This window comes from Canis lupus, chromosome 21 (assembly GCF_011100685.1).
Source record: "Canis lupus familiaris isolate Mischka breed German Shepherd chromosome 21, alternate assembly UU_Cfam_GSD_1.0, whole genome shotgun sequence".
In the NCBI taxonomy this organism is placed as follows: domain Eukaryota; kingdom Metazoa; phylum Chordata; class Mammalia; order Carnivora; family Canidae; genus Canis; species Canis lupus.
In genome coordinates this window covers 48047261-48074602 of record NC_049242.1, presented here as the reverse complement: position 1 = coordinate 48074602, position 27342 = coordinate 48047261, and the positions used below count along the sequence as shown (strand labels likewise).

The window sequence follows — 27342 nt, the reverse complement described above, 5'->3', positions numbered from 1 at the left end:
CTTAGTTTTTATCCAAGAACAGATTTTATTCCTAAAAAGCAGTCTTGAGTGTATAGAGGGAGAGAAAGGATGAGAAGGTGTTCACCCGCTCCATCTCATGTTCCCTCCAGGTAATCACCAGCTTGCAGAATGTACAACAGTTGATGTTCAAACTGAAATTCTCTTGAGTTTCCAAGAACAAACTCCTACAGGGTGGTTCAGTGATACATCGAACCAGGAAGATTTCAGTTTAGGGAGTAACAGTAAGCAACAATTGTCAATATTGTTGGAAGGGAAAGTGGAAGATGTTCTTGATACAGGGACGAAGAGAAAATGAGGATGAAGTTAGGAAAATGTATTGTGTTGAGTTCGTACTTTGGGATTAAGAAGGAAAAATAGACACTATTGAAAAACAACAGCTAAAATTAAAGGCGTACCCTAAAGGTTGCCAAGGACACTAGAACAAAATTTTAAAAAGATGGTAACCACTGTGTGTTGTGGCTTCCTATTTAAAAAAATCGAAGTATGACAAAATCAGCTTTGTTAACCTGTTAACCTCAGAGCTCTAAATTGAAACAAAAACAAGATTTAGAAAGGGGGGGAGATGTGGAAGAGGAGGAGGCAACTGAAAATTAGAAATATCAAAGAGAAATGGTATAGTTTCTTTGACATTCGAATGTTTCTAGACAGCACAGAATCTGAGACATTTCTCAGAGTTCCTTCTGAAATCTGTTAAACATTTCACAATTCAGCTTCTGCTGCTTTTGCCACCTTTACTCTCTCACTACTCACCTCCGCGCTTCCAGCACATACGTGTATAGACACAGATTCATTGCATTTGAAATATGTGTTACTTTAGAGTCCTACTTAATTGATCTAGGATAGAAAAACAAACGAAGCTATTTTATTCTATAAAATGGGCCCTGTAAATTCAGGGGGGGAGGGGTGTAAACTATGCCATGATTATAGATCTTTGTTCTTTTTTGCACATAAAGTAGCATCTAAAAGAGCAAGTTCTTCAAAAAGATTCCTTTTTCTCTCCGTCGCTTATTCTCTCTCTGCCCATCTCCTCTTTACACTTTCTACCAGTCTTCCACATAGGCCACTGACCCATATCAGGTAAGAATAAAGGAAATGGAATTTTGCCAGTTTTATTTCCAGGAAATGTATGATTTTAAAAATAAATGTAGGTTTATTTTTATCGAGGTTGTTGATATCAACTTGGACACAGAGATCATTCAGAAACTCATGTTAGAGCTAACTTCTAATTACTGGAAGAAAGTCACAGTTCATAGATTCTTCTGGCTCACTCTATAAACCACACAGAGCCGCATCTGTCATTAATATTTGTATCCACTGTGATGAGGGAAGACAGTTCCCTCAGAACTCGTAGTTAAGAGTTCTTTGTCATCAGGATTTGTGGCCCATTTGGGTGGAATTTAACATTTATAGAATTCAGAATTTCAACTGGAGAGAGAGTCAATACATAGACTATGATGGTCTGAGAGATGGGCAATGATGTTTTAGAATTACTGTGGAAATTGCTGAAAATATTAGCAAGGGGTACGCTGCTGAACCAGTTAGGTTATTAAACCTAAGGGGTAGGTAGGTTTAGACTCTGTGCTTCTGGATGATCCTCAAAACAAATAGGACCCAAACTTAGAGAGATGGGACTAGGTTTCCCAAAAGATTCATTCTGCATGAAAAAAAAAATGAAATTAAAATCTCAGCTCAGCTTATCAGATTTGGAACTGAGAACCCTAAAGCTATGTAGACTCACATAAGGCCGCAACGTTTACTGTCACATTGAAACTGAGCTCCTTTTGCTTTTGATGTGGATAAAATATCTGTTGTCCAGATGTTAACTGCAGTTTCTACTAGCTTACCTCCTCATCTAAATAACACCACAAATTAATATGCCCTAACCCCTACTATAAAAGCAGTATTTTAAAAACTGTCCTGGTCATGGCTCAATGGACCAAAAGTAGGCATTTGTACTTTAAAAGACAACTCTTCTCTCTTTAGGGGCCTATGCTATCATCCTTCTTCGAGAAAGGAGTTAGGCCAATTGGTTTCCTCTCTCTCTTTTTGCAATGTATGTTAGGGAATTTGAAGAAAGCCCAGTTATCAGTAAGAACTAAAGCTGACAGGAGACTTAAAGTAAAGAGAAATTCATTAGGAAGGAGCATAGGTTGCCTCAAGAATATGAAAACAACCCAAAGATACATCCTCAAAAAGCACAGATTTGGACCATTTTATGAACTGGACTGTGTTCCCTACAAGGAAGTTCTAACCTCCAAGGTGACGGTGTGTGGAGACAGGACCTTTAAAGCAGTAATCCAGATTAAATGAGTTCATATGGATGGGGCACCAATAATAGGAATAGGGGCTAGTGTCCTTATATGAAGAGGAAGAGATACTAAGGATGAGTGCACACAGAGAAAGAGGCTCTGTGCGGCCACAGCAAGAAGATGGCTCTTAGCAAGCCAACAAAAAAGGCCTCAGGAGAAACCAAACCTACGGCACGTTGATCTTGGACTTCCAGCCTTTAGAACTATGAGAAATCAATTTCTATTGTTTAAGCCATCCAGTCTGTGCTCTTTGGTGCCAATGAACTCTGATTAACAGAGACCCCCAAAATGGGCATCAATTAAGGTTTGCACATGAATGACCTGATGAGTTTGTGTCCTGCCAATATCTAACTGGATAATTTAGGGGAGGTTGTTTAGTCTCTCTAGATCATAGCTTCCTCATCTGGATGATGGGAGGACTCACTCTCTTAGACATGCACAAATTTAAATTTAATGGGAATGATGACATTCCTAATTACTCCAACTCCCCCAAATTTCCCACTCTCTTGATAAATGCATAGATGACATTACTTACTGTAGGACAAAAAGCCGGTTCGATCACTTTTTCTCAATTGATACATGCATATTTTAGTGTCACCAGTTGAGTCATGAGAGTCTTGAGGAAAGATTCCAGATCATGCACTTAGCTACTCACTTAAGAAATATCTATTGAACATATCCTATGTGTAAAGCACCATTGATGGGAATAATACTATAAAGAGGATGCATATGACGGCTTCCTTCATGGGAGAGACTAACAAGAAAGATTATGTAAGTTAATTCAGAACTGTAGCCAAGAACAAAATATGACATAATCTTAATGAATATTTGGAGAAAGACGGTGTAATGTTATACTGGAGTTCACAGGAAGGTAATTCCTTTCTCCCAAAATCAAATTATTAGGAGATCATCTGATTATCTGAAGCATATGCCAGAAGCACACTTTGTTCACACACTTGAAGTTGGTGGTGAAACCCCTCTGGTTAGGATCAGTCCCAGCCAACACGAGTTCAAAACTGCTATAAGGCCACTGCTTAAAAATCCGCAGCTTTTGCTTGTCAATGGTCATTCCTTTAAGATAAATTGGCTTGCTCGATGAAACAAGAGGGAAACAAGTCAAGTGTAGCTGGTTTAGAGTTCATGAAGAATAATCTGAATTTAAGTTACATAAGCCTTCAAAGCTTTCATTTCCATAACGGAGTGATGGAAAAACACAATCCACCTTGTACAGTTATTGTGAAAATTAAAGATTAATATACATAAAACTCCAAGAAGACCATTTAACATACTGTAGGCACTAAAAGTGTTTATCATTATTATTTGGTTTCAAAGCAAATATGGAAAAATGATGATGATGATGATGATGGATTGTGGAGCACCATCTTGAGAATGAGGTAGTCTGTGACTTGACTCAAGATCCACAGAACATCAGTGAGGGAAGATGTACTGTGAGTCACATTTAATCATCTTCCTCATATTAAAAACTCCTACTGGAAGGGGGGTCAGTGGAGATGGTAATGTACGCTTCCACTAACTCTCCTGAGCCTGTGAATCAGGCAGTGAGTAAAAGAAAACCATTGGCAACTGTTCAGCTACATCCCAATGGTGATAAGTGAAAAGAAAATAAAAAAGGCATTTTACAAAAATCTGGCACAGAGTTCACTAGTCACAGGCAGAAGCAGAAGACAACTAATCATGGAGAGGAGATGGAAATATTAAAGAAACAGGAGGTTTTTGCAAAAAGAAACCAGAGAGCCAAAGAACTAAAGCTAAATATTTACTGGCAGTTTTCTAAGTGGTTCTTACTATACTACCTAGGACATACTTAAAGGAGTTGGAACAATATTTCCAGAAATATTACCTTCTACATCATCAGCAAGCACCAAAGCTGGCAGCTGACACTGGAAGCCTCATTACGATCCCTTTGTTTTTCCTTCAGAATAAATGTGTTTATTGCAAACGTCCTCTATTCTTTTTGCCTGGCACTCATAAGGGAGAAGCATGAACAAACACAGTTCAACTAAATCATTACAATTACACCAATAGTTATATTGCAAATATATTCCAAGTCATATTTCTGTGTTAAGTGCAATAATATTTCATTATAAATATTACAATAAAAATAAGTCTCTTCAAAATGTGTAGAACAAAGTGTAGAACAATAAAGTGTCATTATTCGAAATGAAATATAAATCTAATATTCCCAAACTTCTGCAATTACAAAACACTTGGAAAAACACCCAGGGGCCTTTCTTCCCAAGGTGATAGAACTTTCTTTTAGACATTTATTAAGATCAGGATACCTCTCATTTTAAACAGCAGCTTTGCATTAGCCAGGGTGTTAAGTACCGACCTCTGATACAGTTAAGCCAAACTTAAAATTAAGTTAAATTGGCCTTTTCTGGCTTCTGACAAAAAAAGTATAAAATGCAGTCACATCCAAAGTGTGAAGCTTAATAGGATAAAATTTAGAAGTGATGTTGCATTCACACATCTAATGTCAGAACTTGTCTTTTTAATGAGGTATAACTGACATATAACCTATTAGTTTCAGAGGCACAACATAATGACTCAATATTTGTATATATTGCAAAATAATCATAATAAATCTGGTTAACATGTCAAAATATAAGTTACAATTTTTTTTCTTGTGATGCGAACTTTTAAGATCTAGTCTCTTAGCAACTTTCAAATTTTCAGTACGGTGTTAGTAACTGTAGTTACCATGTGGTACATTAAATCCCTATGATTGATTTACCTTATAATTGGAAGTTTGTACCCTTTTGACGTCCTTCCCCCATTTTGCCCACCCACCCCACCCTCTGCATCTGGATATAACCAATCTGGTATCTGTGAGCTTCCTTTGTTTAAAGTTCCACATATCAGTGAGATGATGTGGTATTTGTCTTTTCCTTTCTGATTTATTTCACTTAGCATAATGCCTTCAAGGTCCACCCATGCTGTTGCAAATAGCAAGATTTCCTTTTTCATGGCTGAGTAATATTCCTGTGCATATACACCACACTTTATCAACCACTGATGGACACTCAGATTGCTTCTGTCTCCTGGCTGTTGTGAATAATGCTGCAATAGAAATAGGATAGAAATATATTTTTGATTTAGTGGGTTTTTTTTTTCTTTGAATGAATACCCAGAAGTGGAATTGCTGGATCATGTGGTAGCTCTATTTTTAATTTTTTGAGGAACCTCCATACTGATTTCCATAGTGGCTGCATCAATTTATATTCCCACCAACAGCACACCTGGGTTCTTTTTTCTCCCTATCCTTGCCAGCACTGGTTGGTTATTTCTTGTCTTTTTGATAATAGCTATTCTAAGAGGTATGAGGTGATTATCTCATTGTGGTTTTGATTTGTATCTCCCTATGATTAATGATGCTGAGCATCTTTTTATGTACCTGTTGGTCATCTGTATGTCATCCTTAGGAAACTATCTCTTCAGTTCCTCTGTCCATTTTTTAATTGGATATTTTTCTCTATTGAGTGTATAAGTTCTTCATATATTTTGGATATTAACCTCTTAGTGATGCGATTTTCAAATATCTTCTCACATTCTGTAAGCTGCCTTTTCATTTTGTTGATTATTTCCTTTGCCACGTGGAAGGTTCTCAGTTTGCTGTAGTCCCACTTGTTTTTGTTTCTGTTGCCTTTGCTTTTGATGTAAAATCTAAAAAGTCAATGCAGAACCTTCTCTGGATACGCAATTGACACTTATTCAAGATTGTCACTGCTACGGAGACATCAGCTTATCCATTCAATAAGCTGTACCACAAACATTTAGCACCTGTATATCTACTCCCAGAATCCCATTAAAATAAGAATAAAAAATATAAATAATTATTAATCTATGAGATCAAAGAATACATGATGAGATCATGTTAACTGAGAGACTGGAAGGAACTTCCGAAACGCAGAAATAAGGTGAGGGAGAAGGCAACAAAATAGAGAAAGCTTCCAATAACAGCCTGCAGAGGAGACTCCACGAGGCCTTCACTAAGCGATTCAATGCACTGAAGCATCATTTCCTGCGGAAGGTAACTCTGCAGGTGACTCCGAGAGCTCGAACAGACTGACATATCCACAGAGACGTTCATCTGCCAGGTGCTGTGGTGCAGCTAACAGTTTGACTCCAATACAGTGAAACTCATTTGGACTACAAGAAATATAAGAATAAATCTGTGCCATTTAGGTCACAAGGTTTGTGTTAATTTGTTACAGCAGCAATAGTGAATGAATATACCATATAAGGTAATGCCAATCAGCAATCAAAGGGATGAGCTATTGATACAAACAACACAACTGAACATAAAAATAATTGTGGAGTGAACTAAAAGGACAAGCATGAGTATATATTGTATTATGCCACTTCCATAGAATTCTAAAAAAGGCAAAGTAATCTAAAGTGATGGAAAGTACACATGTGATTGTCTGGGGACGTGAGAGACAGGCAGGTGCAGGGAGGAGGTGTGGCGAGAAGCCTGAAAAGACTTTGGGGATGAACTATACTTTCATAATATTGATTATGGTTTGGGTAAAACTTATCAACTCATACAGCCAAAACTTATCAACTCATACACTTTAATTATGTGCAGTTTATAGTATGTCAATTATGCCTCAATACTTTTAAAATTAAAAATATGTATATATGGGGGTATATGGATGCATATATAAACACAAACATACATATACATACACAAATGTGTCAATGCACACACATATATAGTGTGTATGTAGAGAGAGACGAATGAAAGCAAAAAGAAAAAAAACCCCAAAGCTCCAACATTTATCTTACAGTAGCTTAAGAAAATGAATAAAATGAAACATTAGAGAATTGTTATAGAATACAGGGAAACCTCTCAGAATTAAAGGGTATCACTTTATAGATTCAAAGTGACCAGAATAGTGAATAATTAGAATCATGCCAAGATTCAAAATTATGAAATTTCACACAATGCCAAGTTAAAGAGAAGATCAGGGATCCCTGGGTGGCACAGCGGTTTGGCGCCTGCCTTTGGCCCAGGGCGCGATCCTGGAGACCCGGGATCGAATCCCACGTCGGGCTCCCGGTGCATGGAGCCTGCTTCTCCCTCTGCCTGTGTCTCTGCCTCTCTCTCTCTCTCTCTCTCTCTCTCTCTCTGTGACTATCATAAATAAATAAAAAATAAAAAAAAATAAAGAGAAGATCATTCTTTTTTTTTTTTTTTAACAGATTTTATTAATCTATCCATGAGAGACACAGAGAAAGAGGCAGAGACACAGACAGAGGGAGAAGCAGCCTCCCTGCAGGAAACTTGATGCAGGGGCTCCATCCCTGGACCCTGGGATCAGACCTGATGCTCAAAGGCAGATGCTCAACCACTGAGCCACCCAGGTGCCCCTAAAGAGAAGAGCTAAAAAGCTTAGAAGAATTGGTATTGTGCAGGACTGAATACTTGGGAGGAAGGGTAATGAGGAGAAAAGAAATGAAAAGTCACAAAAGAGACTTGATTTGAATCCAAAATGATATTAGGCTATTTGAAAGCAAATCTATCTGTTGGAAGTCAGCAGCAGAATAATGACATAAAAGCTTTGAGAAGAAATAATGTCCAAATTCTTTATCTAGCCAAAGATTCAATCAACTTTTCAGGTAGGAAAAAAAAAAAAAAGACATTTATGATATACAAAGGCTCAAAAATTAACTCCTAAAACACATTTTCTTAAAAAGCTATTAGAGAATGTCCTAGTAAAATATGGCAGCAAATCAAAAGAAAAAAGAAAAGGGTAAGACATTGGATCAAGAAAGGAGATCTAATATTTAAAAAGTGGGAAGAGAAATCCCAGTATGACGGTTCTGCACTAATCCTGAAATTTAAAAATTTCTCAACAGAGCAGGAGACAGGTAAGAGAGAGGGGCATTTTAAGGAAAACAAGTTATAATTTTATATGTTTCAAGTGTCAGGAAAAATGTGAGGCATTTGATAAATTACTTTTGAACATTAAAAAATTATGGAAGAGTTATGAAAATATAGCAAATGCAAAAATAAGTTTTTCAAAAAAAGAAGAAATCTTACTTGAAAAGATATTCATCTTGGTATACGATACTTATCACTTGACTAAGCACTAAACAATTTTAATGTGAAAATAATATATACATTAACTATTGATTTAATCAAGAGTAGTAATGCTTTATTGGGAAAGTAAGGAAGCAGGAATTGCAGAGGTGAGGTAGTGGCATTATGAAAAGTTAAATTTCCACTAACTCAACAGAAAATCAATAGACATTTTAATGTAACAAAAATTGTAACATAGGTATACAATTTAGAAAATATAAAAGTCCCAGAACAAACATTAGTAAGTAGAAAAGCTAAAGAAATTGTTTTCGCAAATAGAGCCTAGAGAGCGCAAAGGGATGGGCAAGAAGATACTGTCTTAAAAAAAAAAATGGTCACTATTCTACTGTTTTAAACCATGCCCAAATATATATTTTTTTAATTTTTTTAAGGTATTTCAACAGAAATCAGCAACAGTTGTCTTGGCAATACTTCCTAATTAGTACAGTTCTGCAGGAGTCTCTTTTCAGATGCTGAATCATTTACTTTCAGAAAAATATGCTTTAGGCTCACAAAAGAAAAAAATGACTAAAAATTTTAATAGAGGTCTCGATTTTTATTGCATAGCAATTTTTCAAAAATAGAAATAAGTACCTACTGTATATCAGGCAATTTTAATTTTGGTGATAAAAAATTAATAAGAACCTGTTCTCAACAGAGTATAGTTTATTGGTGGGTGGTAGTAACAGCAAATACACAGAAAATTAGAATTCATTGTGATTATGTTCAAGGAAATAGGGGAAGTAGACAGGTTTAGTTATAGAGAGATTTAAAACCCAGAACAGTTTCAAATTTATAGAAAAATTGCTTGGATGGACAAATGTAATCAAGATAAATAAGGAGGGGAATGTGTGATTGATTGAATATTTACTGAACAGCGAGCACAGGCTGGAGCATCTGTAAAATCTAAAACAGAATATATACCTTTCAAACTATTGAAGCTGAAAACCAGCAAACTAAATTTAATTTAGCAAAGACAGAAAGCGAAGGAAAATAGTAAACATAAAATCCAGGGAGCATTAAAGAAAATGCGGGGGGAAAAAAAGAGCAAGGCACATCCATTTTCACAAATATAATCCATATATTGGTAAAGTTTTCACTTAAATTTCTAAGAGAATTCTGGAGAAGTCACTTGGTAAAGGTCACTCCCTCTCTGAACTACCCCCTCCTCCCCAGTGGTTAAAAAGATGGGAGGGAGAGAACTTGAAAAAGTAATGGATGATTCTTCATTCCTACCTCAATGCTAGAAACTAGGAAAGAATTCCGGAATAGACAAAGCCAGATTGATCAAATAAAGATGTCAAGGCACCTTTGGTGCTGTATTGCTGCAAGAAAGTTGAAGGGATTTGGGGTTGAGTTCACCATTACCACATCTGGAAAAGCTGTCCCCTTCCTCTACGATGAGGATTAGAAAGTAAGTTACAGGACTAATGAAATGTCTCTCTCTCTCTCTCTCTTTTATTTTTTTTTCAATATGAGAAGAAATAATATGTCTCAAAGGTTGCAGGAGAGAAAAACTTTGAATAAGATATGTTACAATAAACAAATAAAATGTAGACAGAAATCTGCAATTTCCCCCTAAATAAAAGTGAATTCTTAAAAAAAAATATGTTACAAAGCATCAATATGAAAACAGGGCTGGGTAAAATAAAAGACATAATTTAGGGTTAATAATTTGTTGGTTGACATTAAAAGTGCTTTTTGAACAAATAAAGAACAGAATCAACTCATAGAGAGACTGAGTCATTGGTAGAAAAGAGAATCGTAAGCAGCTTCCAGAATACAATGAGGTGGGGACCTGACAATTTTTTTAAAAAGGGAGGATAAATTGAGTTTTTACAATCAATTGTGATGGTTAAATAAAGAGGCAAGAATGAAAGAATCCAAAATAATTAAAGCATTGCTACAATAAATTCCCTGGGCTGAAAAACGATGCCATTCTGCAGTTCAAAGTTATAATATTTAGGGATTACTATTCCTGTCTTAATTATTCTAGAGTCAAAAAGTTTTCATTCACATATGTATCATGAGAATGTATCCCATCAAATAAATCTGTATCTTCTAAAAAAAAAAAAAAGAAATTGCAAGTATAACAAGTTGTACTTGTTCCAATTGGGAAAAATAATAAAATAAATAATAAAATAAAAAAATAAAAATAATAAAATAAAAATTATATATATATATATAATTATATATATATATCCAAAACGTGAAACTTGTAAAAAAAAAAACACTGAACATGGACATACCTACACATACAATTAAGCCTACATAATGATAAACTAGAAAAGTGGTAAATAAGCCTAAGTTGCGATAAACTAGAAAATCAGAACCTAATTATTTTAAAATTTGTAGAATGTTTGAACAGGCACAGTTTTTGAAGGTGATAATGTTTTTCCACATTTTCTACAATGATCATGGTATTTGAATATCAGAAAACACTTTTTAATTTAGGCGATGAGCAAAGACACTGCGCAGATCCACTTCCCAGTAAGCAGCCTACTCAGACGTGGTGAGTGGCTGGGGTTGGTGACGGCGCCTCGACCAGCAGGCCACAGGTCTGCACTCCTGCAAAAGATACCCGGACTTCCAAGGTACGATGCAAGCAGTATCTGGATTATTTCATAACTCCATCATTACATGAAATCCCAAACTTATTGTTTTTGCTCTGATTCCTCTTTTCTCCCCCCACTGTCTTAACTTCTTTTCTCCAACAAGGACTATCGAAAAGCAGAAAAATGTGCCACCCTGTCCTTAAGAGACTGATGAGGGCAGACCAAACCCAGCAAGAGAGTATAAAAGAAGTGACCCTGACGTGTTCTCACCGGGGGTCTAGGTAGAGGTGAATTCCAGATTCAATAACAAGTGTGACAAAAGAGTTTCATGTCCACCTGAACTCTGTCCTGAGAAGGCCACGTAAAGAAGTATTTTGAAGTCGGGATTTGACTTGCCCGAAAGAGGGGGAATGATCATTTATTTGCCTTCTCTGCTCTACAGCATCGATAGCTGCCTTTGTGCACTGACAGTGCACGAATCTGAAGGTTCTGTATGCGGCTACCATCTTACACTACTGCCTTACAAACATCAGATACTGGAAAATTTTATTTGAAAATACTTCCAAAACACTAATACAGGCAGTGCATTTGGATTTCAACGCTGGATCAGCTCCCTGGAGTTTATCCCAAGGACAAGGCTGACGACAGCTGTTCTTAAGGCTCTCTTGTTTCCTCTCAAAATTTTAAGTGATTCCTTGACCACAAGAACACTTGTATGATTAAAGCAGGTGTCCCAACTGATGACAGCCAGTTATTTCTTAAATATAAATGGCTAAGAGACGCTCACGGCGTTTCAACATAGAGGTATCAATGGAAAGGAACATAAACTTTAGCAAAGCTTCCTCAGCAGATGTCAAATCTTATTGAACGGTGTATTTTCAATGTTGAGCATGGTGCCTAGAACACAGTAGATGTTCAGTAAAGTATTTGCCAAAACACACAATTGTGAGGCCTGGGATAAGCTGCATCATGTACCATGATTCCTGGTCCCCCGTCATTTCCTATTCCAGCGAAAACTTAGAACTCAGTATTCACATCCAGGCGAAATAACAATAAATGTTAAACCTGGATTTGAGAGGGCAGGGTAGAGGGTAGAGGACACAATAAAGGGAATGGGTACTCAAGGAGAAGGCGGTCTAGCATAGTAGGAGAACGGAAGAGAGTCTGAGATGGTAAGAAAACCTTCATAGTTCGTCACCATCCCTGGAAAAAGTGAGATATAAGCTGTAACAGAAATTCTGGAAGATTCTTGGCTGATATCTCTGTTGTATCTCGTAACTGAGAGAATTTCACAAGAGGCCACAGTCCTCCGACTGTGCGTGATGTACAAAGATCATACCCTGAAATGCTTACCATGACTGTTTTCAACATGCTATTTTTCCCAATCCAATTTTTTTTTCGGGGTAACTAATGGCAGAAAGAAGCCAGTCTCCCTAAACCTCATGTACCTCTCGGTACACCAGCAAGCCTATGGGATTGATCTCGTGTTTGCCACACATCAGCTCTGTGGCCATGGGCAACTTCCTTAACGTCTCAGTCTTACACTTTTCCTTTAAAGTGTTAATGAAGAATTACGTGAAGGCCCATAATTATGGCTGGCACACCGACGCACACACAGGCTCTGTACTGTTAGCCGCTCTTTTCAGCCACCTTGGTAAGACTTCTTCAGAGAACAAGACCATATTTGCTGGTTCCAATGCCAGCTCTGTTAAGCACCTGTCTTACATTTACTAAATGTTCATCTTATATTACTAAGTAAACCATTTCTCATGCCAGGCCTCAATTTCCCTATTGCAAGGTGGAGTGGCTAGTACCTTCTTTGATGGATTTCTGAAAGAATTAGATGAGTTAATGCATGTCAAGCGCACAGTAACAAGCTCACTTACAAACCCTCCATGCTTTAGGGCCGCTATTTTCAATGGTGTTCAATGAACACATGATAACATCTTTCCATTCACTGAGGAGTTAAATAGATTTAAATCTGACAAAATATTCTTGGCAGAAATAAAATTCAGACATACTAAGCCTTATATGTGTTGAGCATCCTTCACATCAAGGATTTCTAACTAGGCTGAAGGAAGGAATATCAGGTGATTGCGAAGAAGCCTTGATTGCCACATTTCTAGTTGGTTATGAAAGGCTATTTTTCAAGACTAGGTCTGAAGCAACGAAATGTTCAGATTTTTCCCATCCCTTTTTTACTTTTTGGTAACAGATCGTGCCATTCCTAAAGACAATGCAGTACTCAAGCACCACACAGGGCTCAGGCTATATGAAGGAAATTATGAGAATTAGGTTTTGGAATTATATTTAGATAGAAATATTCTCATGTACACACATTCCCTGTTCAGTTATATCGTGTCTTTAGACCATATAAAGTCTTGAAAAACATTATTTTATGGACTATGCACTAAAGTAACTGTGTACCTGTGATTTAAATTCTAGAGTACTGTTGTCTAAATGGGTAGAAGTGCCTCTGAGTGGGTGATTTCTTCACATCTGGTAAGAGTCATGACTAACCGCAAGCTGTTCCATGGGGCACATACCACCAACTCACTTGTCTTGGAGCAATGTGTGAGAAATAGAAAAACATCATTCAAAATATGAGTGCTCCAACAGACGCATTATACCAAAGATAGTATTCTAAAAGGCAGTATTTTCCTCAATAAGGAAATTTGAATTTACTCTCTTACCCTCGATTTTCTATACCTATTGTCAGTGGCTGACATCTGAAACCTGCTGCTTTCTTATGATAACAGGCCATGATATATATATATATATTTTTTTTTTTTGGGGGGGACCATGATATATTTTATAACATATAAAATATGGTGAAGGGGAAGATGCATTTTGATCCCTGTCGAAATAAAATTCTTTCTCGGTTGTCATGTTCCATACTTTCATTTCATGAATATCTATAATTTTGCAAGCAAAATATCAAACCATCAAAAATTGCTAATGCTGTATCAGAAGGAAATGCGAATTCAGAGACTAACAATTATGTGAATTATTTTTTGATGACTCTGTATTCTGAATTTTATACCCTTGTTATGTCGAAATTTATAGATGTAACATGATTCAAAAGAAGTCAAAGTGCTGAACTATAAAGAAAAGATATTAAGCTTGACTTTTCCCGACCTATGTTTAGTAGGAACATTTATACTGTAAGCATTAATTGTGTTGGGATGTCTTAGAACGTCTTAAGATCTGAAAAAGTAGCAAAAAAAAAAAAAAAAGAGGCAAATTGGCATATGTCTTTTTTTTTTTTTTTTTTAGTATACACTATAGCAAGTAACCCCCTAAACAACCCTACCAATCCAAATATATATAGGAGAAAATGGGAAATTTAGAGAAGTAAAAATTGTGGCAAAAATCATACATAACAAACCATAAGAAGCATCATTTTTGAAAGGTTTATTTATTTATTTTACAGAGAAAGAGAGAGTGAGCGTGTGAGCAGGGGGAGAGGCAGAGAGAAAGGGAGAGAAATTTTCAAGCAGACTCCTTGCTTGCAGAGCCCCACGTGGGCTGGATCCCAGGACCCTGAGATCACAACCTGAGCCCAAATCAAGAATTGGACACTCAACCAACTGAGCCACCCAGGAGCCCCAAGAAGCATCATTTGAATCCAAGCTGCTTGACATCACCACTCAAGGTCTTGACCATTTACCTCTCTCTGAGGCCGTCCTGTGTTGCAGTGTGCGGTTGGTAGTCAAGGGCATCTTAGGGAGACTCTAAGTGTACCACCGGCTGCAAGTGCGCCCCTGTGTCTGTTAGGACCCACCAGTTCACAGCTAAAATGTGTTTTGATGTCTTTTGAATAGGTCTGAGTTGAGCTTAAAGTTAGTGAATCAAACTCACTTCATCTAAAAGGAAAGAGAAGTTGGATCTTTGCAGTCAGCTAACCTTGGGGAGAATTATTTGAAAAATGATTTGGGAAGCGTTGGCACAACCAAGTGGATAGTGCAGATCCTGTAGATAAAGAGCAAAAACGCTGTGCTGAGTAATGGACAACCCTTAATTTCACTGATTTGAGGTTAGGGTGTTAGGTTAGCGACTGGCGTTTTATAAAAATATTAGTCACCAAGTCCCGAGGCCACGATACAAGCAGTTCCTGTAGGAGGAACTAACCCCGCAGACTTGCTGATCCTCGTGGCATTCCTACCCGCCAGACGGCCACCTTAGCTCCTTAGCTCGACCTCTCCTACTTGTGCGACCTTGAGCACCAGCTTTTCTGTCCTTCGGTTTCCTCGTCTATGCAATTACAGTAACAGAGATCGGTCTTTAGGAAGATTAAGTGGGTTACTATGGGCAAAACACTCTAGTGTCTGGCAAAGAATAGGCATTTAATCACAGCACTTGTTATTCTGAGTTCATAAGTAAGGAGATTGAAACCCATTAAAATCAGCTTGTCCCGATCACTGTATGAACAGTCTTAAGATTCAAACAACATTCTGTGATTTCATATCATGCTTATTTCACAGAGTGATTTTTTCTTTTTTATATTTTTCTTTCTTTTTTAATTTATTTTTAGAGTGCTTTATTCATTGACTTTAAATTATGACGGTGAATCATTAAAAATAGATAAATAAAATACCACAAGCCTACCACACATCTTCCCTAGGCAGAAATCAAGAACTATAAACTTTTACCATGTATTGTACCTTAAAGACACCACTGTGAGATAATTCATCACGGGAGGGTGCTCACTAAAGCCCCCTCGTTTTTCAAAAAGTTATACAGTTACAAAAATAGGACCTAAAACACCTACAGCAAATATAAAGAATTGACAGCATTTGAGGCATTTATTAGGGTCAAGATTGAACAGCCAAAGGCAAAGTCTGAGCACTCAGCTCTACAAGTCTTACAACTTATTTACCGAAGTGTCCAGTAAATGAGACAAGACGGTAACTCCTATTTAGGAACTTCATCCGACCTTAAAAAGGAAGGATTAGGGGATTATAGTTAATATTAGAAACACACTAAAGTTCCATTTTCATGGACTAAATGCATGTGTTTGGCTAAGTTTATCTAGGCTGTACCTACTTCGTCTCTACTAATAGTAGAGGACACCTATTTACAACCTGCTGCAGTCCACACACCGAAATTCATTATCTCAGTGCATACACAGTTATTTTATTTTATAAAACTGTTTCTCAAAATGGGTTCCGTGGTTAGAGCCCTGGAGGCTGCATGTTTGCTAAGAACACAGATTCCTAGTCGCCTCCTCTGGAGGGAGATGAGATCATAAATCTGGAGCGACTGAAGAATTTGCATTTAACAAAAACTCTGGGTGATTCTTTAGATCTTGAAAATTTAGCTCATATAATTGAGAGAAATGAGCTAGGGCAGATGAGACACATCGCTCGAGGTACCAGTGAGTGATGGAAACTGGGTTTAAGCTGGACCTTGTGCATATATCGGCAAAGCCCAACCCCTCTCCCCCTGCCTAAACTGTTACTAGTGCACCAAAGCCAAACATAAAATCTATACCATTTTAGGAGTCATTTTGACAGATGTCTTTGGGTCGGCCTATGAACTTTCTAGAAATGCAATGATACAAGTATGCCAAGACTAATACAGTGCATTTGCAAAATGGTTTCATGTCCCTCCAATTCTACGCACAGGGAAGTCCTATCCTCCGAGGCCCACTGCATTTCAGTTCTAGTGAGGGGGTGAATGCGGGGACTCCTATTTGGGGGAACCTGGATCCTGCAGCTGCTGCTGGTTTCTCACATGCCTGCAGGGTTGAAACCAACCAGCATTTAAAGTAATTGCTGCTTTGTGATGCAGGGAGGGCAGCTCAGAATCAGGGAGGGGTGTGTTCATGGCTCAGATTGACTGCTCATCAAGAGTTAATGCATAGAGCACCTAACCCTCAATTCCCTCGCCCTGAAAATAGGAAAAATGATGTATGTCACTACTAACGGGTTACCGAGTATCAAACAATGCACTGGACTTGTAAGCTTTTGGGACAGTGGGCAGGGGTAGTATCCACACTGTGCTTGCTGCGGCTGCTGCTGCTGCTGTGTTTGGTGGTGGTGTGATTATTATCCTCCACTGCAATCCTGAGAGGTGGGCATTACCCTGGGGGGTGGGTCTGGAAAAGCACCTGCAGCTCAGAAAAAGCTCAATTCCCAAGTTCAGAGATAGGGACAGAATTTCGATCACAGGGAATTTGAGACCTTGGTTCTTTCCACCAAGGTACAACTATTTTACATTTATCTATACATTTCACATTAGTATTTCCTAAACATCTGCACAGTTCTAAAATACTAAAATATTAAAAGGTTGACCTTTTTTTTTTAAGGCATAGGTTTCTTGTGAGAAGTTGATTTATACCATCATCAATGCCCAGTATTTTTTTTTTTTTTTTTGCAGTGACATCCATGGGCAGAGTCTAATGCTAAATCCTAGATTCAAAGGAAGACCTCAGCTCCTGACAACCCTCAAGAAGTGTGATGTTTTGGATAAATGAACTTCTTGATAGCTTTGAAACACTCATAATTACCTCTGATGGAATTTCTTATTTATCACTTCTCTTCATTCCTAAGTAGAGGGCACGTATTTATCACAAACTCTATACTGCTTTTGCTCATTCAAAGTCATCATTGTAAACCTCAATATTCTTACTTTGAGACAACAGTAATTCTTCTGAGCCATTTAAGGTGTATGTAGGATTTAAAAAAAAATGGTCCTAGACACCTGTGTTTTCTATTTGGGTTGAAAAATGTCTATATTCTCTTCATGGTTTGGCTCTCCCTCATTGGGAGATTATCACTGGGGGGCCTGAGTTGTATTCATGTGGGAAATCTACTGAGGAAGTAAAGAAAGAGAAGGGTAGGAATTAAGGGACAGAGTAGACGACCTGAGGGGTTCTCAATTAGATGAGATGCCCAGTCCTTTGTGCTGATCAGGATGCTATTCAGTAGCCTAAGAGAAGTATAGTTTTTGGCCCCGGAATATCTCCCCCCCAACTTTTTTCTTCTATGTTGCAGGAACTTTACGAATTATGAATTTTCATGAATTATTATTATTATTATTATTATTATTCATAATTTTAGAAGGAGGCAATCAATGCCTTCTCTTTAGTCATAAATAAAAGAATCACCTGTCAAAATACCAGGGCAAGTCAGTACACATGTGTGAATGCATTTCTTTCACTGTATAAATGGCTTCAGAATTTGTTTTGTTTTTAACAGGGGAAGAGACTAGGAAAGTTCTAGATCCTTAAGACATGAGTGAGAGGAAAATGAGGCTTAAACAGTGGACATCAGAGATTCTGAAACTAGGTGTTTCCCCCAACAATGTCCCTTCAGGGTATTGTGAACCAGGAACTGGACACAAAGCAGGATGGTTGCTAAGAGGCTTTAGAGGTGGGCACCTGTCACAGCAAGCAATTTATTTTGAAAAAAAGGAGAATATAAGTGCTTTGTGGTCCACAAATTCCCACGTACGTGTAAAGACCATTATTATTATTAAACCACTTTCTGAGTAGGAAGTGTTTGATTCCCTGGAACTATTAAAAACACTCTTTTCATGTTTAACCAAATGTCCCTTCGAATAATGATGAATCACTTAACAGCTTCAGCTAATCCCATTAAACCCAAGCCTTTTAGGACAGGCTGTGTTTGATGTGACCTATGGTTTCCCTGAAAGTCTTGCTGGCTGTATTGGTAAATAACAGCCACCAGAAGCCAGAACTCACATTGTCCTTTTCTTGCCCACTTTTGAATGACACATGAAATCCATCCTAAATCAAATGAACAGAGCAAGCCAGGCTGGGAAGCACAGTTGGACTTTCACCAGATATCACTGCCGACTTGCCAGCTAATGTGTTCCTCCAATATGTGCTAAGGCAAAGGCAAACACACACTCCCCGTTCTCTGTGAGCCTAAGACACGCCGGTGTACCCGTGAGACTTCAGAAATAAACTGTGGAATGCTCTTTCCCCCCACCCCAGGATTCTCACATTTTACTTCCTAATTTATTAAGCTTCCTAACAAAACAATATGAAATGTAATCAAAGTGGAATAAAAAATTAAAAATATCTTAAAAAATAAAAGTATATGCAGACCTCTTCAGAAAACAAAACTTACAGGGGGGCATTGTCAGTAAACGAAAATGTCAACACCTTCCTGGAAAAATGCAGAGTTTCCTACAATTTGCATAAAGGTGTTGAGGGGATCCCTGGGGGGCTCAGCGGTTTGGCACCTGCCTTCAGCCCAGGGCCTGATCCTGAAGTCCCGGGATCGAGTCCCGCATCGGGCTCCTACATGGAGCCTGCTTCTCCCTCTGCCTGTGTCTCTGCCCCTCTCTCTCTCTTTCTCTCTCTATCTCTCTCTCTGGGTCTCTCATGAATAAATGTATAAAATATATATATATATATATAAAAAAAGGGTGGTGTTGAGCAAAGCTCTCAGCCTTCCTACTATCCAAAGTCCTCTGAAGAAGGTTTTTGCAGTAATAGGTTCAAGAATGAAAGTGTCCTTGATAACGCCATCGCTAAGCACCCTGCCCGGCATACAGCAAGAGCTCGATAAATACAGGTTGAGTGGAGAGTGAAGAGGTCCGATTTATTTGCAGTGAAATTTTGAAATTATGAAATGAATATCTAAACTTACTCTATGGGAAGTTTTGAGAGGCTTTCCTGAGAAATGGGCATAGCAGTTTGGGTAGTTTGTGACTGCAGCCCAAGACGACTGTACGGGATCTTCTAGATGGCCTCGAGTCTTGTTTTCCTTAAAAATACCCCAAAACAACAAAAGTGAGACAAAGTAAAATAAAGGGCAACAACTTATAAGGGAATCGCTGAGGATGTTGTTCTACTCCTAAGTAGTCCACAAAGAGGCGGACGGGCCTGGGAAGAAGAGTAACTATCATCATTATTATTAATTATTCACTATATTTATGAGCCCCAGTCTGCGTGCCAGACAAACTGCTGAACACATTAGGACTTTGCCAGGTGATATCTTCATTTCACAGAGGTAGTAGCTGAAGCTTAGAGATTTTAAAGAACAAAACTTGTAAGTAGTACATGAAGAGCTCACATCCAGGGCTGAAAACAAAGATCCTACATTAAACTAATGGAGAAATTCGGCTTTACAGACAGTATTTCATTTTTACAGATAACGATTCTGGCATCTATAGTGACTTCTTGAAAAATGCTGAGTAATATCAGGGAGGGGATTTGGCTCAGGCACTGATTACTTCACAGTTTTCATGGAAGGAAAAGTCCCCACGCCTGCTTAGAGTAAGAGAGTGTGTCTCTTTTTCAAGTGATGGTGAATATTTCTAAAGTCTTACAATAAGGGTTTTTTTTTCTGAGTATCTCCTGATCTTTCTAGGTATTATAAAGCTGAAATCAAAGGCAAAAGCAAACATTAATCTCCCTTGATTAAAACAAAGGGTCTTCCCTAGAAACTGGTTTACTCAGCGAAATTATTTCTTAAAAGTGAACTAAAAAAAAAAAAAAAAAAAGTGTACTAAAAGCTGGGCTTTCCTCTTTGGCCCAGGAAGCCATTATCTCTGCTTTCACACAGCCACCTGCCCCTCCCCAAAGAACAGAGAAGGGGAAATCAAAAAGGCAGGAGGCGTCAGGAGTTCAATGTTTCAACAAAGTAGAGTCCAAAGATGTTAAACACTTTGGCTGAGGTTTTTAGACTAGTTAGGAAGGTGAGCTTAGAAAGTAGAACTCCAGAGAGTTCCAGCATGTTCTCCATTCTAATGGGAAGTTTGCAGGTCAATGTTATGGCGAAAAGCACCCCTAATAGCTTTCTGTCTCCTGCCTCCTGGGTCAGAAAGCATCTCAAGTATTATTTTGCTGCTTCTCTGAAAAATTAAAGTAGCTAATCCTCCGTCTGGTATGTCTTTTTGAAATGCCCGTTCAGGGTTAAGAAGCAACCAACCAGAGCCACTGTACTGGTGCTTCCTTTCCTGTCCCTCCTCGTCTCCACCTTTATCCTTCTGCTAAAGTTGCCTTCTGTGCCAAAGAGTAAAAGACTTGAAAATAAATGGCCCATAATGCATCATAAAGGAAACTAAGTGTTTTTGGATAATAATGAAGAACTGAGATCTGTATGATTTTTTTATAACTCACTCTGAGCAATAACAGGTGGTCCTTCCATTGGCAGTTGCTTCCTTTTAAAAACAAAGTATGAAAAAAAATAAAATAAAACATAAAAAATAAAAACAAAGTATGTACCCATACATAAGTCCTGTGGGGACCATTTCAAGGTTCTAGGTTCCAGAAATGAGTCGCCTGCCGCCATGCATCAGAGGAGAATCTTAACTGTATGACGCTGGGGCAAAGTTCCTATCATCTTTATCTTCATTCTGAAAATGTACATGTGTTTAAAAATAATGATTAAAGAGAACGCGACTCTTTGAAACAATTTAGTTTTCTTTGGAAACTTAGATTCCAGATGGAATTGCACACTCAGGGGAAATTAGTGTCTCACCTTATTCCCAATTTCGACACATTTTTCTTTTCTTTTAAAGAATCTACAGATTCTTGGACTGTAAACAGAGTATAAAATCCTGGAATCCGAAGCTCCTTCAGGCCCATATTCTTCCTAACGCAGCAATCTCCACTGAACTATTCCTGCTACCTCCATCCAGTTTTTGCTTTAAAAAGTCAAAGATCTGCATGGAAACAACTGTTGACGTAGATGGACAAAGATGGATAAATAGAGGACAGAAGCCCCGGGAGGAGGCAGGGATACTTAACGAGTGTTCAGTTCACTCTGAATGCGCCAAGCTGTCACCCCAGAATCCACATCGTGGGCGCCTTGGGGCGTCCTCAGCACTACCTGCGGCCTAAGTGCCATCCCGGTGCAGACTCCATACGAGGGTCCTTATGTCATTAATAAAAGTCTTTGGACAAACTCCAGAAAACTGGGAGCGCGCCTGGGCATCCACGTGCTCCCGGAGAGATGCTTCCCCACAGGGGTCAAGACCGAGCGGGAGGACGGCTTGGGGGTCGCTTGGTTTGAGGCTGAGCAGAGAGACCCCGAGAGCCCCCTGCCCCTGCGCTGGGAGGCGGGGGTGGGGGGTGTGGGGGGACCGGAGCCCGGGGTGCCACCGCGCCGCACGCCCACCCCACGCCGGCTCGCGCAGGACCAGGGCGCGGCAGCAGCGGGCTCCCCCGAAAGTTTCGCCCCCCCCCCCCGGCCGGCTGGAACTCCCCCAAATCCGAGCACCTGGGGCCTGTGCCAACCGACCTGCAGCGGCGCGGGCTCCCGGGGGCTCCTTCCGCAGCCCCGGGCGCACCCCCGGGCGCACCCCGGCGCTCCCCCTGCCCCGCGCCCCGCTCCCAGCGCCCCGTCCCCCTCGCCCCTCTTGCCCGCTCCCCTGCCCCGCGCCCCTCCTGCTCCGCTCCCCGCGCTCCTGCCCCGCTCCCCGCGCCACAGCCGCGCCCCCCGCCGCCCCGGCGCTCCCCCTGCCCCGCGCCCCGCCCCGCTCCCCGCTCCCCCTGCCCCCCGCTCCCCATTCCCCGCGCCCCCGTCACCCCCTCGCGCCCCCTGCCCCTTGCCCCGCTCCCCCCTCCCAGCTCCCCGCCCCGCTCCCCCCCTGCCCCGCGCCCCCTGCCCCGCGCGTGTCCCCGCCGGCCCGAGCTGGTTCGCCGCAGCGCCCGGAGGCGCGGGAGCAGCGGGGTCCCGGGGAGCAGCCCCCAGGCCGGGGCGGCGCGGACGCCGGGACAGGACTCCCGTGGGTGCGGGGTGGGCGCAGCAGCACTTGCGGAGACGGACGCGCAGACGGACGCACCGACCGAGACAGACGCGGCGGGGCGCCCCGCTCGTCCCCGACTTGGCGGAGTCCCGCGCCCCCGCCGCCCAGGCGGCTGCTCCCCCCCGGCCGGGACACGCGCGGGGGCCGCGCCGCCAACGCCGCCACCGACCTTTCTGCGGCTTGAAGGACTGGATGGAGCCCGAGTGGTGCACCATGGCCCTCCGCGCGTCCCCGTCCCCGTCCCCGTCCCCGTCCCCGCCGCCGCCGCGCTCCGAGCCTCCCGCCGCCGCCGCACCTGCCGCCCGCGCCGCGCGCCCCCGTCGTCATGGCAACGCGGGGCCGCCCGCGCGCCCCCCCTGGCGGCGGCTGGGGGAACCGACCTGGCTGCGGCCGCGGGGCCCCGGGGCGACTGAGTCGGGTCTGTAGCTCCAGCAGCTGCAGGGGGGGCGGGGAGAGGGGCGCGGGGCAGGGGGAGCGGGGCGCCGCCCGTCGTCCGCAGCGGCAGGTGCCCCGGCAGGTACCTCGGCAGGTGCTCACCACGGGGCGCATCGACCCCCCCCCCCTTAACATCGTGAAAGAACCCGAGGCCCCGCGCGCAAAGAACTCTCAAGACCATCACAGCCAACACCTGCCTGGGCGGACAAAGCCACCTGGTCCCCGAGAGGTGTCGTGACCCGGGCAGGGCCAAATCGCCAGGCCCAGCCACGAGCTGGAGCCAGTTCCGCCGGCCTGGGGTGCATCCCCTCCACCCCCCCCCCCCGCCCTCCTCTCCCCGCCGCTGCTCCGACCCCTTAGTTCACCCCGTGCACAGCGGGGCTCTGCCCCCCTGCCCTGGGAGGTGTGGGCGAGCCGCCCCATCAGTACAAGAGTCCCCCCAGGGCGCATGACAGAGGGAAAGCTGCAGGGACCTCAACATCTGCAGGACCCCAGGCCGCTGGAGCCCCTGCCGTGTTGTCCCCCCAACCCCCCACCCCCGCGGCGCACGACCCAAGAGCGGGGAGGGTGGGGGCAGCTCGGGGCAGGAAGCCGGTCCTGCAGCGTGACTGCACAACAGCCGCTCTGCAAGGGAAAGCTTCAGGCTACCACCTGTTCGTGCTTCCATAGGTGGGCTGGGCTCAGCCTGGCGGTGCTGACTGGACCCCTCCTGGGTTTGCAGCACCTGGGCCTGCAGAAGAGAACAGCCGGACTCACCCTCAGGGGAGGCATCACAAAGAGTGTGCAGTCTTGGTAATGAAGGATGATGTTTGGGTTTTTTTGTTTTGTTTTGTTGTTGTTGTTGTTTTTTTGTTTTTTTTTGTTTTTTTTCCAGAAGGAAGATGTTGAGCCTTCAGTAAAAGCTCAGGATGCAAGCACTGAAGAAATACTGGGTTATGAAAAATCATCTCGGTGTGACTTCATCTCCCTCTGAAGATCTAGAACGAACCTCGGAGACTATCTGCCGCAGAGCCTCACTTTACAGCTCTCTGATGGAAGAGGGCACGGAACCCCAGGGCAATAGGTGAATTCCTGGGGGTGCTTTGTGATGTTTTGTTCATCAACAGTGAAGAGTCTAGTATAGCTCAAGTCACAGGTCATTCTGGTGCAGCCCCACTCCCTGGATCCTACTTCCCACTTCCAGGCATAAGGACATCCTGGTGTCAGCGAAACTCTGCAGGAGGCAAGCATGTGTGCCCTGGAGCTAGGAGTCAGTTAAGGGTTCGAACCTCATTAGAGATTAATTTTTTTTTTAAAGTGATTTCTAACACTGTGGCACCCTAACCTCTGCAGTGCAACTATGATTGAGTTATCTTCTCATAAAAGTTGATTACTTTTAATTAGGAATAGTTTAGGCTGGACTGACAGATTGGCTACTAGGGAATTCAAAGAACATCTTTGCTTGTTTTAAAATCCATCTTTTAAGGAAGGTTGCTAGAGGAACGGCTTTCGCGAGGGGCCTAGGCAATTTCGAGCACCATCTGCTTTACAGGAAAGGCAATGCACAGACAAGGAAAAGCTGTATGTGTGTGTGTGTGTGTGTGTGTGTGTGTGTGTGTTCAAGTGGAGAGGGGTTTGAACAAAGACCTTCCTAAAAAAATAAATCTTCCTATCATCTGGTAAGACGAAATATTTTGAATCGACATTTCCATTGTAGAAAGTTTAGGAAGGAGTGTTTAATGGCCTCATCAGGGAAGGCTAAACTGATCTTTTTTTTTTTTTTTCTTCTATTTTTAGTTTCAAATTTCTTTCTTCAAATTTTAAAGATGGGAAAATACTTTATATAGTGTTCAGTGAGGGAACATGATTATCATATATAATGATCTTAACTATATTTTGCAGAAGAGAAAAAATAAAAGACTAGTAAGAAGCATACCAAAATGTCCAAAATAACTAATTTCGCAAGTAAGGATTAAGGCTGATCTTTTTTTTTTTTTTTTAGCCCTCCATATTTTTTGACATGTTCTGCTTTCTACAAATGATATATACCGATTTTATATTGATCATGTACATATATTTTTAAACTCCTTCACTATCATTCTGCAGATCTATTTTTTTATTTTCCAGTCTTGGGCCCTAGCTTTTCTGTCCTGCTTCTTTGCTCAGGTCTCTGCCGCATTCGCTCTCCCACAGCTCACCACCTGTCTCCTGTCCTCCTTGGTGATTAATTTATCAGGCCCCACGCTAACTTTTGCCTCCCAGAGGGGTATGAAATTTTGTTTTAACATCACTGGGAGGCTTTTGAATTCCTTTGAACTCCGGAATATGAGCACACAGCCCAGCCGGTCATGAGCTTCCCGGTTTTGGGCTCTATCCCCAGAACTGCGAGAGTTCTGTCCTTCCCTCGTTGGGTCTTGAATTAATGACTCTGTTGAAACTGGGATTGCCAACTCTGCTCCTCATTGCCTAAATGAGAACTGAAAAAGAAATTCTCTTTATAGTCAGCCCCTGTCTAGAACCCAGTTATTTAGGGGATTAGGGGCAAAATGAAACCGCCAAGGCACATTGGTAGTGGGTTTATCTGAAAAGGGTGAGGAAGAGAGAAGGGGAGAGACAGCTGCCCTGGAGGCATTATTATAGGGAGACCCCTATCTCCTTGAAAGCCAACTGAGTGTTGACTCTCTGAGTGTTGACAGAGACCCGTATAGTTCCTGTCACACAGGCTGAGCGAGGACTTACTAATGAATAAGTAAAGAAAGTAATTAATTTAAAATTTTAAAATGACTTCTAGAAAAATGCTGCTTTAGTGACCTGAGCAGTTGTCTTCCTTATGCAAAACCAAGGGAAATTATCTTAAAATCATTTACATATTTTAGATCTACTTATATTTTATATATGAACTACTTTCTTGGTTCTAGTCGCCATCCATACTTTATTAAAGGCCCAGGCAAGCTCTTCAAAAAAACAAGCTCTGTGATCAATGGAAGGGCGGAGTACAATTTAACAACTGCTTCCCCAACGCCTTGGGTTCCTGGCCACATGCGACAGTATAACAACAGGTTAGCCCAGCTGGCAGCCAGGCTAGATGCTCAGAGAAGCATCCAGAAGCGGCGTTCCGAATCGATGTAAGTGACTAAAAGAGAGCATTGGAGGAAAATCAGCAGCTTCTACCTGATCTGAATCTAGCCTGAGGTGCTCTTATCACACAGTATTTTGAAGAGACAGGGACATAAAACGATTTGTTTAAGAAGACAGCATTAAGAGAAGGCAGATGTATGGAACAAAGTAAGTGATGATGGAATAACCATTTTATATTCTACGTCTCGGCTGAAAAGCTTACCATTATTTCAAGTGGCCTCTAGGTTGGAGGCCATGTCCCTTGCTCTCCCATTCAGGGCGCAGCCTGAACTTGGGTGCAGTCTGAAATTAAACACTGAAGTAATGAAGAGACAGCTTGCCAAAATAAAAGTTAAAGGATGCAGAGATTATTGAATTGATTATTTACTGTGACACCACTGAATTTACCTAAAAAATAAATATTGGCGACTTGGAAACATTTATGTATCAGTAATGTGTCAGTTGTAGTCCTTGCATTCATAAAAGTAAATCTAATTAATTTATGGTAGCCTCACAGAGTAGATGATCACATGATGTTACCTTCAAGAATATTCAGTAAATCATACTTAATATCAAGTAAAGTTCTTCTTCCTCCCTTCCAATAAATTCTACAAATAATAGGAGAAAGATACATATTTTTTTCAGTACATTTAACAAATATATACTGGAATCTATGTGACAAATCCAGCCGGGATATATATTTTTAGTCTTTGCAAGCTTTATACCAGAAGAACGGTGCATCTTTGTAATTTCTTTAAGAATAGATAGCAAATGGTTATAAAAGCCCTAAATGTTTCAAATTCTAAGTCTTCCATGTTTGTGGTATTTTATTATTTTGAGGAATATATAACTAACATAGTCTGTTTGATTAAACATGATTCTGACAAAAGAAAGATGAATTAGAAAAGACCCTGAGATAAAAAAGAGTAAGATATAATCATCTGAAATCTTTATTTACCTAATAAAGACGGACACTAAACGGACACTAATACACTCTCCAGAGATACTTAATATAAGAACTATAAAAAGTTATTGAAAAGCAAACACCACAAATTAAACAGGTAGTTGGAAGTGGGGTAGTTGGGAG

General features: G+C 41.0%; 1 protein-coding gene and 1 long non-coding RNA gene across 6 annotated transcripts in view; one reads left to right on the top strand and one right to left on the bottom strand.

Moving 5' to 3' along the window:
• Positions 1 to 27342, bottom strand: part of ANO3 (anoctamin 3) — a 372891-nt gene that overhangs the window by 218566 nt on the left and 126983 nt on the right. Inside the window, exon 1 of one of the 5 annotated variants that reach the window (XM_038569277.1) lies at positions 22894 to 22974. The exons of the other annotated variants lie outside the window; for them this stretch is intronic. Within the exon in view, the coding sequence (XP_038425205.1) occupies positions 22894 to 22939 (46 nt within the window). The 5' untranslated portion in view covers positions 22940 to 22974. Of the gene's footprint in view, positions 1 to 22893; positions 22975 to 27342 lie in introns of those variants that run through there. 5 annotated transcript variants of the gene reach the window in all.
• Positions 23828 to 26670, top strand: LOC111091585. The gene is made up of 3 exons (XR_005375859.1): positions 23828 to 23951; positions 24034 to 24222; positions 26057 to 26670. It is a non-coding gene; the product is annotated as an uncharacterized LOC111091585 (long non-coding RNA).